Below are 18,666 nucleotides of genomic sequence, written 5' to 3' on the forward strand. Positions count from 1 at the left end.
TTACACAGCAAGATCTGGTATAGAGATGCGTGTCAAATGCCCAGTTATACCTTGCCTTGGCTGACCCGCTATGGGTGGGACGTTTCCCCCACTGCCCTGGCTCTGGAGCCCGCAGAGAAACTGTAATGTCAAACCACTGTAAGAATCACACCTTCCTGGGTATGTCTGTGCTGCTAAATACATGGTTTCTCACTTAACATCTCCTTTTACAATATTTCCTAAATGTTTAATTAAAAAACAAACAAACAAACAACTTTCACTGACATTGGTTTGAAATGGATGATCCTAAAGTTTTTGTGTATTCTTTTCTTTTTTTTTGGACTAAACTATTATTTACAGGGGGAGAGGGGCAAGAAAGGCTCTAGAGGGTCTAAAGGGGATAAGGGAGACCAAGGAGCGCCTGGATTAGATGCACCCTGTCCGTTGGTATGTTCTGTTTCATCAAATGTATTGTTTTAAGATCTGTTGATGGGGAAGAAAGAAGGAAATCATGAATAATGGTCTCGTAAAAGTGCAACGCTCGGATAAGGCCCAGCTTGGTTCCCACTGCAGTCTATGGCAAAGCTGCTTTCTTCAGGGGGCAAACACTGAGCCTTGGAGCAATCAGGCTGTTGAGTGACCATGGTTATGTTCCTTCTTCTTCCCGAGCTCACACAGGTTTGGGATACATGGGGGTGTCCCATGTGCTGGGAGCGCAGGGCTTTCTCCTTTGCGGACAGAGCCCTGTGCCCCCTTTGCTCTGGAGATGTTCCGTGTCGGCAGAACCTGAATGATGTTCCTCTTGCCTTGGAATAACGGCCAGATGATGTGATCGTCCGCGAGCGACGCAGGGCACTCGAGCTGCATTACCCAGAGGGAAAACAATCGCAGTTATTTCAAATGGGTTACGTTTCTGTCAAAATACGGTGTCTATAAATCTAGACACATGAATAAAGAGAGGAATATGTATGCAATTTCATCTACACTCAAACGCTGCAGTAAACACTGCCAAAAATCTGTAGTACTGCCATAAATCCCAGGAGCAGTGGTGGATCATGCATCCGGAAATCCAGCTGCTGGGTTTGCTGGTGAGAGCAGTGAGAATGGATGATTTCAGAATGGAGGAGACACCATTCCCATCCTCTTAGATTTAATTCTGAGATCACAGAAAACCAGAAAGGAAACTGCTACTACTGATTGCGCAGACAAAACTACAACTGAGCCCTCTGTGTTCTGGCCACGCAGCAGAGTGCCCTGCGCCCGCCCCGCCGGGGACTCGCCTCTCCTCCCGTGACACGGAGGTGGCCGGCATCGACTGAAATAACGATAGTGGTTGATTTCACGAACAGGGTCTCCGAGGTTTTAAAGGCGAGAAGGGTGAGCCGGGGTTACCTGGGCTGGACGGCCTGGATGCCCCATGCCCATTGGTATGGCGTACCTTCCCTTTCCTGCATGCTCGTTTGCTTTCTTCTGTATCTTGGTTGTTATTTTCTGATACCTCCAAGCAGCTGCATGCCCTAGAAACCCCCGGCAATTCCTTCCTTGCCCATCTCCATCGCACCTTCCTCCCGCTGCCGTCGGGAACAGGCCCTTCCCTTCGTGCTGCCATTCACAGCTGCTCTCAGCGTTCCTTTGCGGCATGGGAAAAACGCGGCGGGAATGTGAATTTACTTACAACTGTTTCAGTTCTTCTTTGCCTTCACTGTGAGAGCTTCCAGCAGACTAATGAAAACGAGGACTTGCCTCTGCACTGGCTTGGCTTTCTAGCAAGAAGCTTCACTGCTTCCACTGACTATTTTTAAGTGCCTGTATGCGGCTAGTGTAGCCTGACGCCAAGTGGCATTATCTGTCACCCTATACGCTGAGATGACTGAAAACAATAGTTATCCTGTTGTTAGCGAGCACGTGAAACACAGTAACTGGACACTTATCTCCCTTGATTCCTGCCAGAAAATTCCTATTTCTGACCCTTCCTAGAAGTCCAAATGGTAACTGTAGCTCCAAGAAACTTGGAATTTGGAATGGCTTTGTTTCCTGATATCCAGCTTATTCAAGTATTAAGGATGATTATCGTATTGGTGCCTCAACTAACCCAGCTACTGTAGGATAAAGGTATTTAGGAACATGTAACTGCAGCTGATTCCTAAGTATCCCATTAAACACCACCAGTTTATTTACTCACTCTGGGTTTCTCTGGAGATGCAGCACTCAGGTGAGGCTTTTGCTCCCTGTAGCTGTCTCAACAACTCCAAAATACACTAAAATCTGTACTCCACTGCCCTTCCAGCCCCCATGTGCCCTGACTGGGCTTGCTTGAGCACAGTCAAGCCAAGCTTTATGCTCACTGAAAGGTGTTTGATGCCATTTGTAAGGTATGGGATATCAGTTAGTTCAACTAGCTGGGAAAATGTGTCCCTAAGAAAAAAGCCACATTTCGTTTGGAAGGTTTTTGTAGTTTGTGGAGGAACCTAGCCCTGCAATTGCCATTAAAAGCCTCTGTTATCTGACCTTGGTGAAGAGCTAGATTAGTCCTCCTTCCAGCATCCCCTCCTTTGGTGCTGCCATTGTCTCTCTGGAGCAGCGACTGGAACGTGACCGCTTGCAAAATCTCGGCTGCTGCTCTCTAACTTCTGGGAAATAGGAAGAAATTCTTTGGCCGATTGCACAGGTGAGGCAATACCTGCCCAGAACAGTCCACGAGAGAGCAGGAACACTGACTAACTGCCCCCACTGCTAATAGCCAGGTTTCTATGGAGAAAGTTTTGGCTGAACAAAGCACCTTAATTTCCCGGGTGCAAGGATTCTGTCGGTGCCCTGGAAGCCCACCGTTCTTTTCTTGTCCTGCTCTCAGTTCGGATTCACTCCGCATGGCCATATTAGAATGTGCACCTCTTTTCATACCTATTTTTGTTAAGGGAAACTTGCCAGAAATCTGGTGAAATAGAGATGCCATTATTTTCTTTTTATAGATAGTGTTCCGGCATGCAAGCTAGCTTGGGAATGGAAACGAGCATGGGTTTTGATCTGAGCAGGTTAAAAGCTTAGCGTCCAGCTGATGCATCTGCGTGTGTATGTACAGAGGCTGTGAACTAATGTTTGCACACCTGAGCTACGTGGAAGTTGACGCCCAGTACTAATGAGCACGTTGCGTTTCCGTTCTTGGCAAATCTGTCCGCAACAAACACTTCATGTGACCCTGGTCTTCCTCTGATCCCCAACCTGTAACTCCCCGGCCTCCCATTCCTTCGTACACCTAACTTCCCATCTCCTCCTGCCACGCACACCACTCATTCCTACCGCCCCCAATCTACCAATGGGAACGCCACGATTTACCCAATAATTAACCCGCAACCCAGTGTTTCCACGTAACGTGGGGGCAGGAAATATCACAAGGAGACCACAGTCTAAAAAAGCTTTTGAAAAGCACTATGGTTGTAGCATTGTGAACACTCAATCAGTCCCTTGAGAGCGCACCTCTTTTAAATAGTTTAGTTCCCAATATACCACCTTGCGTTTGGTTCTTTATTTGTTGTTCTTCCTTTTCCCGTCTCAAATGGGCTCATTGGCACTGTGGATTTCTCACGTGGTGCTTGAGGAAGTGAGAACTGAGTCATTTGGATGGAGAACTGTGCGCTGTACAATTGCACACTCTGTTCTCGAGTCCTCCTGGGCACCAGCAATAGCCCGTGAACCTGATGCGCACACACGGCACAAGTATGTGACTCCTGTTGGAGGAGCATCTCCACCCTTACAGCTGACTTCACCTCCGCTCAAGAGCACCCTACCACTGACATCATCTCCTGTTTTCTCACAGCAAGTAGGGCTGCACGGAGATGAAATTAATTGCACTAATTCACAAAAGCATTTGCCAACCACATAGTCTTTTAGTAGCACAGCCCTTGAAGTATCCAACCTTCCTCAACATTACAAACCAACCAACCCTATCACACGCTCGCCTTGGGATGTGCAGCCCAGGACTTTAAGGTCACAGGGGTGCCAGGGGATTTTTGCAGCAATGTCACTGACTTTACTGAGGTGAAAGGCCCCTTTCGGGAGCCCGCTGGGACACCTCGGCCAGCACAGGATCTGCTCAGCTGCTCCCCTCCTCCATTGCCCTGGACTGGGATCTTTTTGGAGGCAAGAGGGGATGGCAAGACAATCTCTCACACATGGTAACACAAACTCGTTGATAGAAAGGGCAGAATGGAACTGGAGGTTTTTTCCAGACCCTTCTCAGGACCCAAATTTAGTGCTTGTCACCTCCACGTTATGGAGTCAAGCTTGAGGACACGGACCAGCTGTCTGGTCTGCGATGTTTTCCTGGCTGCGTGGGAGCTGCCGCGTCCCCCCATCCTGTCTGTCCAGGGAAGCCTGGCTAAACATCCTCCTCAGGGAGGAGCGAGAACACCTCGCGTACCTAAGTTCCCCTCTCCAGCCGCAGCCCTTGCTCGGGGCTGCACCGGCAACGTCAGCCAGGAGCCCGGGTCGCTCCAAGGGGGCGAGGAATGCCTGTCAGGCTATTCCTCCAGCCCCGTCCAGACTGTTTGTTGCAGCTGTAACAACGCGCTCCTTCTTTCCTCTTTTCTTCCTTCTCTGCCTTATTTTCTGTGCCCTAAGCTGCTATTGCATCCACATTTTTTGCAGGGGGAAGATGGCCTTCCAGTTCAAGGCTGCTGGAATAAGGTAAAACAACCCTGGGAATGGTGTGACGGTGCTGAGTCGGCAGTGCCGCAGGTCCTGCCGATGTTTCCAATGAGTGTGGCTAAGAGGTGTGGGGTGCATGGGATTTCCAGGGCCAGGCCCCTGAGAAGCAGCATGCAAAACTCTCTTGTTTGCATATTGCTGATTAGTTTAATAGAGCAAACGAGAGAGGTTTTATGTGCGGCCGTTCGGCGGCCTGGCCGCGGGGTGCTCCGGTACTTGCTGAGCTGTCACTAACTGCTGGTGAATCGTCACTAACACCTGGTTTCGTTTTCTCTTGCAGTGAAGAGTCTAACCCCGGCCGGGCCTGTGTGTGTTATTGTACATAGGATATTTATTTTTATACAGTGTTCTTCTCTGAAATGCCTAAAGTTATGCGTTTTTACAAATTATCAGAAAGCTGCATATTTTTTGTACAGAAAGTACTAGATGTCCCTCCCTCCCCGTTTGTCAGCCCTCTGTGATTCTGTGTCTGCATTATGCTTGTGTTGTCATGGAGTACAGCTGTAATATTTACATGATATTTGTACACACATGATGAATATAGGAACTGAATAAATTATTGCATTAAAAGTGCCCAAAGGAACTGTCCTGGATAGACTAAAGGGTCATTTTCATTTTTCAAGCTGGAACCATTCCAGACTATTTCAAAATACGTATTTTTATTAAAGTGACACATCAACAATTTCGTGGTGACTAAATTAAGGTATTTCTGGAAAAATTCACAGTAGCCACCGTACACTGGGACCTGTACACTGGTTAACAATTACCAGACAGGGTCTGTTCCCCTGCGGGCTGCGCCTTGGCCATGCGGGATCCTTAACACCCTCCCCAGGAGAATTGTCTCTGGCCAAGTCAGAGCCCCTCCCGGGGCTGGAAACAATAGCAAACAACAATAATAACTGAAAATCAATACAACTAAACCAGAGCACCTCCCACAGGCTGGTGTAACCCTCACCATGACGAGCCCTGGCCAGGAAGAAATTCAAACATCTCTCTGAACTGTAGGCCTGCAAGTAGCTTAATTAAAGCCTCATTTAAAATTAAGCACATGGCAGAATACTGCGATGGTATCCTAATGAATGTTTATTAGATAAATCAATTCACATGGCTTTTAAAAATGTTAACCAAAGGTCGCAAGCAAATTTGCGGAGTGTGTCATTATAATCTGCATGTGTACATCTTAATTATCCTTCTTGACCTACCGTTGTTAATGTCTCGAGTCTAAACTACCCATCAAGAAAAATCACACTACCAAACTAAAGTGAACACCAAAACATACTTTTCTTAGACAATAAGCAAAGGAGTGGAAGCCTAGGTTTGCTCCCGAAACACGCCTGCTTTCCTTGGGCCTTCAGTCAAGGAGAAAGACAGTTTGCAACCCAGGAGTCTCCGGGATACAGCAGGTGTCTGTATTTAAAGATCCCAACGGAGAAACACAAGCGATAGCTGGCTGGTCAGACCGATCCCCTCGAGTCCCGCTCTCTGCGTAACGCTGCGGCTGCAAGAGGAGCTCAGCACCCTCTCCCGCAGCACCGCTGCGCAGTTGTTCACAGAGAGAAGCTGCGTGGGGATCAGGGGCTGGTCCACAGCAGCCTCTCCTGGCTACAGCCCAGTCACCCCCTGCCCTGCCTGGTCAGCTCCTGCACGCACCTTTCCACCAGTGCACAAGCTATCCGCTAGTTATTCTGTCCCTGGTTCCATACAGCCTTTTAGCACCATCAGAACAAAACAACGGCGGGAGATGCGTTTCTACCACCCGATGCCCCTTGCCTCCCCGTGCCACGGGCTGTCCTCAACTCGGGTGGCTCTCACAGTCAGGAAACTCCTTGTGACTTTCAATCTAAATTAATTAATCATATTTACTGCCATGTCTTCATTGTCCTTTGGATGAAACTTTGCCATGGGTGATGTTTTCATGTGGTGGTTGGGGTGCAAGAACTGAAATGGCACAGAAAGCAAACAGCTACAGAGCAGTAAGGAACTCTTGTTTGTGCTCTCAGTAATCACTCATTAATGTAAGGCCTGGCTCCCCGTTATAAGGCTTTGAAGCTGTGAAGCTCAGCTAATTGGATCAGCAGTTATTTAAATGAATGCCACAAAACTCTGGTGTTTTAATTACACACCTGTTAAGCACAAAACAGTTACTAAGGGCCCAACTGGTAACACTGATGGCAGCCTTGGTTCTGGGAGGCTGCAGCAGTGGGTGGTGAATTTCTGCTCTGGTCTTGCAGCACTCAGCCTGCAAGGTAGGTGGTTTGAATGCCCCAACCCCTTCTAAAAATGCCGGTTATGTTTAATCCTCAAAAACGTATAGATCCTTAGAAGAACCTAACGATGCCTTCTGTTCCCTTCAGTGTCTGGAGTGTATTTCTGGTTTGTGTTATTTGTGATTGTGCTGCATGGGATTGTCTTTGCTTGGGTTTGTCTTATCTAAAAGCAAACAAAACACGTGTCTGTTACTGTGTCTTGACACGACTACTGAAAGGTAAAGGAGTCTTGAGGTGATGCTGTATCTGCTTTATTTCTCGGGCTCTTTTTTGATGGATATGTTTGTGGGAGAGAAAGCTTTTGCCTGAGGCATCGGGGTCCTTGAAATGCAATTGCCAGAGTTCTTGAAAGTACCCGATTAGTGTCAGCACAGAGGCAGGAGAGGAGGGATAGTCTGAGAAACAGGTTTGATGTACTTTACTCCCAGCTTTGCCCCGGCGTGGTTTTTCTGCTGTCCGTGGAGATGCTCTGACTCAGCGCAGCGCAGGGCACGAGAGCCTCTGGTGCCACAGCTCCGCGAGACTCGGCTACTTGCTGTCAGCAAACACGCGCACTGCCAGCACCTGCTCTTGTCCTTGTGACCTTTCTTTCTTCTTTTTCATCTCCAATCATTCTGTTCATATCATTGGTTTGGCTTCAAATTAGCTGCTGGGCTCTAAAGGTGCTTATTGTGGGCTGTGGAGTTTATGACCTTTGGAGGCTTGTTTAATGCTACCTTTTGGATTCCCTTGAAAAAGCTGAACTTAATTCAGTAAAAAGCATTTTAAAGCCTTTCCGAGAATGATATTTTGGAGTAAAGTCTACTACTGCAAAAACTTCTTTAATTTCTACTTTCAACTTGCAAACCAGCAGTTCCTTTTGCACCACGCGAAGGGGCTGATGTGACAGACCTGAGCGCTGGAGAAAGCTCGGCTCGTGCCTGGTTCTGCAGGGCTCCCGCGGGCCGACTGCACAGGTCTCTTTAGGAAGCAGGCACGGAAGGAGGAGCGGAGCACTTTTGTTTTAACTGAACCAGAGAACTGTTTCAGCTTGCTGCTCCCACAGCCTGCAGCCCCTCTTACTGATGTAATAAACCAGAGGCTGCGAGTTTGTGAGACTTTTACCAATTCTTTGCTCTTCTCAAACACAAGTGCTTTGCATTTCAAGAAAAACCCCGATGGCAGAAGCTGGGGCTGCACCCACCTGAATGTGGGAGCTCCATTTCAGGGTCCATCCCTGCTAGAAGCTGTAAGCGGGTTGCTCTCGCTGTTGTTGGCTGTTCTCACATGGGACTCTCTGTTTGCCGCTTCAAGGGTCAGACTCCTTGGCTGATAGCCAAAAAGTGAGGCAAGCCCCAGGGTGGACACGCTTTGACAGGACAGCAGGACGGCAGGAGAAGAACAGACCTTCCCGAAGGTTTGCTGGAGATGTTCTGTGAGCTCCCTGGAGCCTGGGAAGGTTCTCCAGCTGCGCCAGGAGCCCAGTGGGGCTGCGGCAGCGCGGTGCCCACGCTTCTGCTTTGCTTTGTCTCCTCCCGCAGGCCAGCGGCAGGGCTGGGAATGACACCCTTCATGTTCTTGTTTCCTTTGGTCATTTTCACTTGGTTCTACTATTGTGGTCAGGCTCTTCAGATGAAGAATTAGGCTTGTTTTCCAGCAGCTGGTGTATAAACGAGGGCAAGGCATGGACAATATTTCTGTGGGGGGGATACTTTGATCCAAGAAAGAAATCCTTCTTGAGCGATTATCCTTAGAGAAACCGATCAGCCCCGCATGTTCAGAGTGCTGCTCAGAAAGGACACGGTAAAACTTTTTGCTATTTTTTTCTGGTTACCAGATGACAGACTTCCACCTATATCATTGATGATTCCATCTTTAATCCTTTCATCACAAACTTCTCGTGTTAGATTATAAAGAAATGACCCTTTTATTCCAAAAAAGGAAAACCACACTGGATTTTGAAGGCATGAGGTATCTTGTCTGAGAAGCAAAATGTGGAGCATGGAAAAGGTGGTTTCACTGAGCAATTCCTTTGCTCTGGTCTCCACCACGCATCCTGCACGTGTCTGGTCTGCAGCTCTCCAGAAGCACCATTCTGCTGGCCTAACGAGGCCGTCCTGTGGGCACCCCTCGACAGACGTACCTCCAGATGGAAAATGACGATCACCAGCACTAAATTCCACCATTACATGTCTGAATACATTCACTGAAGGGAAATAAAGATTTGGCAAAGTGCTGGAGGTGCAGAGGACGTTCCCCAGTGGCCTGAAGGGCAGGATGTATAACTATGGATACTTGTACCAAATCTGCATCCCTTACCCGGCTCCCAGCCGAAGGTTGGATTCTGCTCACATTTACACTGTGCTGTCTTTTCACCACAGCTCCTACGACTTATTAAAAACCCTACAATTAATTGTTAAGCACATATATTACAAACATGACTCACAACCTTTCTACTTCATTGAGTGCGTTGGGAATCCCATTTGCCCAGGCACTAAAACACATATTTAACTTTCAGCGTGTGGTTCCTGTAGGCCTAAACGATGCTATTTGCATATTTAAAGTACTCTGGTGAGTCAGGGCTGTTATTATTAGAGTTAATGAATGATATTATCTAAATCATTAGGCAGAACTAAATGATGAGCAATTCACACTACGGTTCAGAGAGAAAGCGCTGATTTCAGGTTCAAAGTGATGTAAATCAGAGCAAGTCCCAGACAGGCAATAACCTGCACCCACACAGCTCCTGCCAGCCCGGCTGCACCGATCCTGACCCCTCATCACAGCCCTGTACTTGCCGTGCAGGGGGCTCCGCTGATCAGATAATCCCAAGGAAACAAGTTCTACTTTCCGTTCCATCTGAAGAACTGCAGGGTTTTGATTTTCCTTAAGCCTTCTGACAGATGTGTTCAATAGAGTAACAGGAAGAAGTTGTTCCAGTTATGAACCAGGCTGATGAAAGGGTTAATTTATTTCATTTGTATTTTTATTTGTACTTTTTTGGGGGGGAGGAGGGAGAACCAGGCCAGAACTGCAGGCGGTAGGTGTGCTTTTTGTCTTCTTTTTTAATGAAAACAATTATATATAATTTTATAATGTTACTCTTCTTTTTAGTAATGATTTTTCAGAGCGATTTGCTCACTCTTTTCTGTTTTTGTGTGTTTTCTTTTAGGTATATTTTTAACAGGCTTTTGGAATAAGTTTGTAGAAGTTCCTCACCCAAAATGTCCTCAGGACATTCCGATTGTGTTTGGTTTGTTTTTTACCCAAGTTCGGCAGTAAAACGGTGCTTTCCATAGGCAAACCATTTCTAGTTGGGGTAAAGCCACCCGCGCAGGCCAGGGACCAGGTTCCAGTGACCTCTCCCAGACACAACGGTCTCTCCAAAACTCTTCCTTTACATTTACAGAATTCTAAAGGGCTATGTGAGGGACCACTTGGTTGAGAATGGTCTCTTCTGATCTTAGGCAGTCTGTCCTAAAGCAGTTAGTCTGGCAAGATGCGTTGTGTCCTCTTCAGCAGCGTTCTGCAGCCCGAAATCTCAGGCTTGGTGAGAAAGCTCTGAAATAGCAATTACAAGAAACATGTTTTCTTGAGAAGCGTGAGCTTTTACCTGCTGAAGTGGTGGTGTCTCTTGCGATTGTTTTCCCTCCTCGGAATCCAGCAATGCACTCATGTTTGAGCTTATCTTGAGGCTTTGCTTCATGCTGAGCCTACGTGCCAACGCTTTGCTGGGTGGAGGGTCTCCCTTGCTTTTACACTCCCCGCCCCGACCTTACTCAAGGTTCCTATTGCTTCCAGATGTCTTGTCCCAGGCAAAACAACTTTCTGTTCTGCATTTGCAGAAAACCTCTAATGCTCCCACGCTGATCATTTTTCCACTCACTCTTATTCTCTGCACCCCCTCCCTTCTTCACCCCTCCGTTGTCACATATTTTGACCCGATGAAAAAACATCGCGACAAAACATGAGTTAAGATTGTAGTTATCTGTTGATAGTTTTTGGAGTTGACTGTAAAGCTGCTACTGCTTAAAATGCTAGGCAGCAGAACCAGTTTAGCTTTGTAGTTTGCGTATTATTTTGCTTGCTTGTTGAACTTATTTGATAATGAGTTAGTCAGAATATTGCAGAATTTTTTTAAAAGATAAACCTGCTAAACTTCTTTTTTTGCTGCAAAACGTGACATTGAACTGCCGTCGCACCTGACTTCAGCGGGTTAGACGTGCTTTAGGTGTGAGAGGACCGGCCGTGGAACTGGTGGAGCGGGACTTGGCTCTTGCTTTCCACCGCACGCTGTCCGTCAGTGCATTCTCTTTGGCAGGGTTTGCTGGGAGTGTGGAATTCCATTTTGTGATAATTCCGTTGTTTTCCTCACAGTACCGTTTCAAAACGTTGCTGCAGTAGATGTGCCCTTCTGCTCTCCTGCAGAGGTTTGCTCTTAGCCCGACGTTGTGCGCCAGCGCCACAGGCCAGGCGGGTTCACACTTCTGGGGAGCGTTCCAATGAAGCTTTGTGCCCCAGGAGTACGCTCTTATCTGCAGGAATTCTTGCTACTTCTCTACCCAAAGAGGATTCCTCTATTATGTCCTCTTGTCCCTCACAGTTTTAAATTTAAATGTAGGAGAAACTGGGGTAGAACATCGCCGTTGTGTTCCCCCCTCTCCCAGTAAAAGAGTGCTGAGCATCCCTTTGATGCAGGGTGGAGGGGCCTGATTCCACAACATTCTCCTAGTTTTTAATGATGCAAAATTGAGTCCAGATGTTGAGCAGCTCAGTGATGGGAGGGGTTGTGATTCATGGGGAAGCCTGCAGATGCCATGGGCTCTTCAGCCGTGCGACGAGCAGTGCTGAGTTACGGGCCACATCTGCATCACGAGTCAGTGCAGGAGGGTAGGACTGGAGAACAAACGGGTCCTGCTCAGGGAACCTCTTGTGTCAGGAGGTGTAATCGTTGGCTGCTCCAGCCTGGCTTTGTGGTCAGGGAAGCACTAGCTACTACTGGTAGTGGTTTGCACAGAGGGGGGTCGAGCAGATACCTCCCCATAGCATACACTGTCCCTGCTCCTCGTCTTTGTACCATTTGGGTGCCAAATTCTTCGACACTGGGACACTTTTCCCCTTTTCTGTGAAAGATGTGCTCACCAGCCAACATCGGGCGGACGTTAATGACCTAATCCCGCAGGAGAGTGAGCTCTGAAGCACCTTGTTGTTATCACGTAGCTGGTTTTCTTTAATTTTACAAGAGAGATTTTTTTTTCATTTGGTGGCACAAAATGTACAATATTTAATACACCTGTAGTAAATTGATGACTTGTAGTAGAAGTTGACAGGGCATTGTTTCTGTGCTGGTTGAGACATTTAAATCTGAATACGCTTTTTACATGTTGTTTTGTTGTGGGTTTTTTTTATATATTGAACTTTTCAGCCTGTACATTAAATATCCAGTGTTATTTGGCATTCATCAATGTAAGTGCTGTGTATACTTTAGCGTTACCAGTGATTATTACTGTCATTGTGCTGATCCAAAGGCATTCTTTCAATTTCTGTTGACACAGTTTAGCTACTTGGAATTCTTTGGCCTTCGATAATATTCCACAGTAACTAATTCGTGGAATGAAATAAGGGCTGTCCTTTCCCATCGCCATTTCCACTTCAGCAGGAGCTGCTTCACCCAGCAGAGCATTACCCTTCTCTTTCCCGTCCTTTCCTTGGTAATAGATAACATTGGTTTGTTTTGGTTTTTATCCTGGAAGTTCTGAATTCCACGTTGGCCATTTCTAGCAATAGTTCAGACAAGTAGAGGTGGCTGTGCCATAAGGATTTACTGATCACAATGGAATTGAAAGATTGTAATAATTTTGTTTTTCTTATATATATATTTTTCCACTATTGTTTTTAATCAAATCTTCTCTCAGCATGATTAACAACTGAAGACACTAAAGGATGAAACGCTAAATGTGTATGAGGAAAGGGATTCCGTTAAATTATTTCCATCCATATGAATGTTTAAGTCAGAACACAGACTGTCCCTCAGTTACCTATTTCCCATATCCATCACCTAACGCAGTGATTTCAATGAGACCCCTCCCCTCCTTGAAACCAGGGATACATGTGAAGAGCTCAGCAGTAAATACAGTTTGGTTTCATAAAAGTAAGCTGCTGCTTAATTATAGTGCCTTTAAAGCATTTCTACTTTCTTGTAGAAGACGGCAATTTTGTATGTTTAATCACCAAGTATCCATTATCGGATAAAGAAGATAGTGCTTATCTTACTTGGAGGTGCTGTTTTATATGATGATGGACACTGCTGCGCGAGAGCCGTAGATTGCTATTTGAAATACCTTAGCCTGTTCGCTACACCATGATGAGAACAACAGTGACAGGTTCCAGGAGGAGGTTAGCTTGGGAATGGACTCTCGCAAAACCGGGCAGGACGTAATGAAAGATGTCTTGGGCCGGACGGTGGTTGCAGTGGTGAACGTGACACCATATTTCAAGTGTCATCCCATTGTTTTCCAAGAGGATTTGGACGAATTCCCTGTGCCTCGTGTTGGTGCTTTACTCCTTTGTGTCAATGTTTTAGTGAGGTTTCTATTTTAACGTGTGCCATGCATATTCCAATACGATCTGTATTTGTTACCTATGATGTACATACTTTGTTCTCCCTTTTATAAAAACACCTGTTTACTTACACACGGTTTCTGTCTTTTGTAAATGACAGCTCATGCAAGTGACAAACCATGAATTCACTTCCACATCATACTTCTATTTGGGGATGGTTTTGATGTCAATATCCCAAGGAAATCACGCTATCTGCTGTTTGCTAGTCAGCCCCAGTAACTATGGAACTAGGTAGCAAATTTCAGCTGATTTGGCAGTTGGACAGAAGTCTCAAAAGCACTGTTATTGCTGGCTCCACGCTAACAGGCGGCTGGATAGAGGATATATTCCTCACATCTAACTTTAGATATCTGATAATTTGACATCTGCATCAGAGCAAGTTGCCCTTGGCTCCTTTCGCAGCCAAAGGGGAGAAACAGGCAGCTCTGGTAACATCCATCCGTCCCTTCCGCCCTGTTCAGAGCCTGCTGGTCACTCCTGGACACCGGGGTTTGTTTCTGTGTCCCCAAGGGACGACACAGCGGTGAAACGAAAGTGAGCTGATGGAAAACCTTCAGCTCTTGAGTTGCCAGACAGCAAAAGTGTCTTGCTCCTCACCTCCTCCGAGTATAGATACAATGGGCCTTGGATCATGAGGCAAAATCCTCAAGGATCTGGGTTTTTTACAGTGATCGATGGAATAAGTTATGGAGAAACACTTAAAAGTTTGGATGCTCCAACTTGGGAAGGAGAATGTGTTTGAAACGTATGATTTCTCTCATTTCTTAAGGCTTTAAGGTCACTCTTGCTTTATAAAAATTACAGCTCAGGGATGTATATCATTATACCTTGGGAGAGCAGTAAAATTCTGCGCTTGTGCAATAAATCAATGTTTTAAAGGTTTGCTGTGTCCTGCCTTAGACAAGCACAAGACCCAAAGGTAATTTTATTTCAATGTATCTCCACTTATGTATTGGTCACAGTTCTAGATTTTTATCACCCCACAGGACTCTGTAGTTAGAAGGAAAAAACAGTTATTTTAATGATGTAAATTGATTTTTAAATCAAACTGAGGCACAATTACGAAAGCATGCAAACAAACAGTGCTGTCCTGCCCTGTGAAGCTCCTTTGAAGAGGATGTGGAGCTTAATGGTCCCATTCAGAAAGACAATGTGCTTGTAAATGTCACCAGAGGAGAAATTAAATGCATATCACAGCTCCAGACTATAACAAAGAGCGTAAATGCAAAGGGACAAACGTTGTTTCGAGCACAGGAAAAACTGATCAGACACAACTACAAATAAACCCCTTTGTAAAATCATGAGAAGTGGGAGATATGATCTAGTTTTCTAAGTGAGACGCTAGTTTGCTAAGGAAGTATCCTGCAGTACAGGCTGGAGTGATTTGTAGATGAGACCCCGGATGATCAAACGGTGCACTGACACGGCACTACATCTTTGTATAGAAATGGAGTTCTGCAGATGCCAAAACTGAAACATAATTGCATCAAAAGTCCCCAGACACCTGCTGGGATGTGTCACTTTCTGCATTTAAAAACTGTGCTACATAGCAAAAGCACGTTTGGTTGCAAATAGTTTGCTTCAAGAAATTCACGCGCATTACAAAGAGAAAGGCTTTTTTTACCTCTTAGACTGGTGGTGCTTTGCTATCATATTAATCTGTGGCCAAATGCATCACTCACAAATGTATCATTTTCTCCATCTGGCTTTCCTTACAATCAGCAACAGTGTTTTATACTAGTTGATATCACAACTGCATTCCTTTGGAGGCAGAGGGCAACGTCCCCGAGACCCGGCTGTGGCCCTGCTCCTGTACCCCCGTTCCTCGGCTGGAAGCCCTGTCCCGCTGTACATGTCACCACCGCTGCTCCCCGCACCGGACCCACTTCTGGCTGTTGTTTCCGAGCTGTGGAGAGGAATCCTACAGAGCATTCCTGAACTGAACACTGTATCATTTTCCAGGTTTTGTTCCCATATTATTTTTTCTATAATTATGAAATATATGTTTGTAAACCTCCATTTGACCAAAAAAAAATATCTGTTTTATTGTGAATAACCATGACTACTCAAATATTTGTATTAAATGAGTATTTTTACTTGCATGACTAAGAAATTGAGTCAAGACAATGATCCCTGCAGTCCGCATTTACACGTTTAAGGCTAAGTAACAAGGATGAAAACACTCTCTTTTTTAAAAATTATTTATATATATATATATATATATATATATATTTAAAGCTAATAGCAGCATTTAGCTTTTAGAATCAGTGGGTGTTTGGGCAGCGATCTTTCCTCCTTGCTTACATGTTATCTAATCTATGACTTTTGAAGAGGCCCTAACCATCAGGCTATCTTAAACACTATGTCAGGATCTGGCACAAACAAAAGTGTTTAATTCTCAAGTACTTGGGATGATCTAATTTCAAGAAACACTGCTGTAAGAGAGTTACCAAAAAAGACAGGATTTGGCTTCTCTGGTTTCTTTAAGAAGGAAAGCGTACCGTACACAATCTACTGGCATAACAAGCTCGTAAGCAGCATGGAGGGTGGAGGAGGCATTAAAAATGACTCAAAGTGCGGGAAAAATAATTACAGAAGTCTAGATTATTTGCAGAAGTCAGTTATTATGTATGTTATCTACTGCCATAACATAGACATCCATCAGCTTTGATTATGTTAATGACATGACAATGCACTGATTTGATGAAACTCCTGGATTACAGATGCCCACAAGACGGAGCTTTCGGGGCACTTGACATTGCTGTTCTGGCAGGAGGAGCTGGATGCTGGCCAGCCCGAGCAAGAGTAAAGCTGCGTCTCTTGGCTCTGGAGCCGTGAAACATTCATTACGATGTTTGAAATATAACAGCTTCTGTCCAAAAGTGAAAGTGCCACAAACAGGCTGCTTTTCCAATAGGCAGGCAGGCAGCAGTCTCTATATGCTCCATCAATAGATATGTTGTTTATTTTGACAAAGTAACAGATTGTATTTGCACTCCGAAGTCAACTGGCAGATGGTCTCTGTACAACCCAGGAGAGCAGACTCGCTCCTGCTGATTGGGGAAAGCTCTCTTTTGATTCAGCCTGGCAAATTTTTTGTCTTGTAGAACGCTAGTTTGTAACAGTTCTTTCCCAAACAACTAGATCGAAATGGCTATTGTGACCAAAAACCTCAGCCTTTCAGTCATCTTCTGCATTATAAGATTTGTAAAGATATCCACCCTGCCAATTCCCCACCACGGCGTTTAGGTGACCTGCTGTTCATTACCTTTCTATTGCAGCCTTGTTCCAACACGGAACTCGGAGCTGGAAAAGCCCGTGTATCCCAGCTGCGCTGAAAAGCAGGCAGTTCCAAAAGGGCAGTTACTGCAGAACAACTCACATGTGGTAACTCTGTTGAAACGCTGCCTTTCTTTGATGTGTTCTACACAAAAATCGTTTATTCTTGTGTCACAAAGCAACTCAGAATCTTCCAGAAATACTTGAGGCAACAAAAAATGTACATGTAATCCTGCTGCCTTTTTCCAGACTGCAATTTCACCCCCAGACCCGAAATAATGCAAGTTAACAGCAGAAACCAGCTGCAAAAGAGATCTCTCCTACCTGCTCTGCTGCCCGTAGCACGGCGGTTTGCTCGGGGACCTGACGATTCTGGGATGCGCTGTCTTTACGATGTGAAAACCGGCAGCAAGCTGGCATGGGAGAGAGGGGAGAGATGGAGGGAATTAGACTCTCGTTTGAGGGCAGACAAAAGCTGCGTTAGAAGGCTGCAGTGCACCCACTGAACTAAGGGTCTTCCAAGGCTGTGACACACGGTGACCACGCTGCACTGGGAAAGGCAAGTGTCGAGAGGAGCCCCAATCCTACAGCAGTTCGTTCCATCTACACAGCGCATATCTACCTGGTGGGTATGAAAACCACAACATTAAAGCTAAAAGTATGCCTGAAAGTGAGCAGAATGTTTGTTTACAAACAGAAACGTGGGTTTGCAAGCAGAGTTGGTTGTTACAATGTTGAAAGTTTGTCTCACACACAAGACGTTATTTTATTTTCTTTAGACCTCCTACATGTTTGTGTTGTGAACACACAGCAACCATTTAATGTTAACATAACAAACTGGGAATGTTTTCAAAAATTGATGATGCCTACTTTGTCCTATCTCAAATTATTTTTAATTGCAAAGCTATGTATCACATGCATCATCGCTACCATTAGTGGATGCAATTATTTGCATCTCGAACTAGAAAAACGTAAATGCTCTTTCTTCCTTTTCACATGCGTTTTAAATTTAACTTTTATGCTTAGTATTGAAAATCTTTGTGTCCCTCCTATGCTCTCAATGTGGGTCAGTACACTCAGCATTCTACAGATAACTTTTCCTTTGCTAAGTTCAAAGTCTCAACAGGAAAGATCCAGCTCAGCCTTCCCCTTATGTGTAAAATAATTCACACACCCGTGAGGTTTTTTTTCTTCCTATGGTTTCAAAGCATTTTGACTTTGTTTTTTTCAAAAAGCAGCGAGGAAGAGACTGCAAAGCATTAATGCACAGAAATGCGTCAGATCTCTTACTCCTTGAACGGCTTGCTTAAAAAGAGGCAAGATATCTTTATTTCTGTGTTAATGACAGTCAAGATACAGCTGGTGCTGGTAAGATGCTTCACCCAGGGTCACGGAGCAGCTGGGAAAGCCCAGGTTCTCAATCCACGCCCCCCCTTCTGCTGGAGATGGTGTGGTCTGCAATTAATGTCACCTGAAGGAATACTTTGTTGTTTTTCCCCTACCAAACACAATTCTCTACAGCCACAAAAGTTTACAAAACCAAACTCTGGGAAGCCGGTGAATCTTTAGGATGTTTTTTACAGCGACGAAGGGAGAGCTGAAAGCAGAGATGCCTCTTCATCACTCTGTTGTTTCCAGCCACCCCCCTAAAGGATTGCACGTGAGCTGGAGCGGTTGGGGTTAATAGTGTGTCTCCTAGTGCATTACAGTAGCTCCCAAATATCTTTCAAGTGAAACGAGTGCGACAATGCAAAATGTTTGTAGAGGAACGACTGTGTAAACCAATTTCATGTAAAAATATCCCTGAGATCTGTTTAAGGGGTGTAGCCCAGCACTC

At 45.5% G+C, this 18,666-nt stretch overlaps 1 protein-coding gene and 1 long non-coding RNA gene across 27 annotated transcripts in view; one reads left to right on the forward strand and one right to left on the reverse strand.

Moving 5' to 3' along the window:
• The window catches only part of COL13A1 (collagen type XIII alpha 1 chain), a 64,299-nt gene extending 50,677 nt beyond the window's left edge, over positions 1 to 13,622 (forward strand). For 13 of the 21 annotated variants that reach the window (XM_065067993.1, XM_065067992.1, XM_065067997.1 and 10 more), the window contains 3 exons: positions 340 to 426; positions 4,624 to 4,662; positions 8,244 to 13,622. In XM_065067993.1, the coding sequence (XP_064924065.1) occupies positions 340 to 426; positions 4,624 to 4,662; positions 8,244 to 8,276 (159 nt within the window). In that variant the 3' untranslated portion in view covers positions 8,277 to 13,622. Of the gene's footprint in view, positions 1 to 339; positions 427 to 1,328; positions 1,407 to 4,623; positions 4,663 to 4,963; positions 5,263 to 8,243 lie in introns of those variants that run through there. The other 8 variants (XM_065068011.1, XM_065067996.1, XM_065068001.1 and 5 more) reach the window with 5 other exon arrangements.
• The window catches only part of LOC110361651 (uncharacterized), a 44,888-nt gene that overhangs the window by 24,620 nt on the left and 1,602 nt on the right, over positions 1 to 18,666 (reverse strand). For 5 of the 6 annotated variants that reach the window (XR_010473572.1, XR_010473573.1, XR_010473570.1 and 2 more), the window contains exon 2: positions 17,154 to 17,242. This is a non-coding gene — a long non-coding RNA (uncharacterized LOC110361651). Of the gene's footprint in view, positions 1 to 17,153; positions 17,243 to 17,332; positions 18,068 to 18,666 lie in introns of those variants that run through there. The other variant, XR_002418392.2, reaches the window with a different exon arrangement.

The sequence above is a fragment of the Columba livia genome, chromosome 6, assembly GCF_036013475.1.
Source record: "Columba livia isolate bColLiv1 breed racing homer chromosome 6, bColLiv1.pat.W.v2, whole genome shotgun sequence".
Classification (NCBI taxonomy): Eukaryota; Metazoa; Chordata; class Aves; order Columbiformes; family Columbidae; genus Columba; species Columba livia.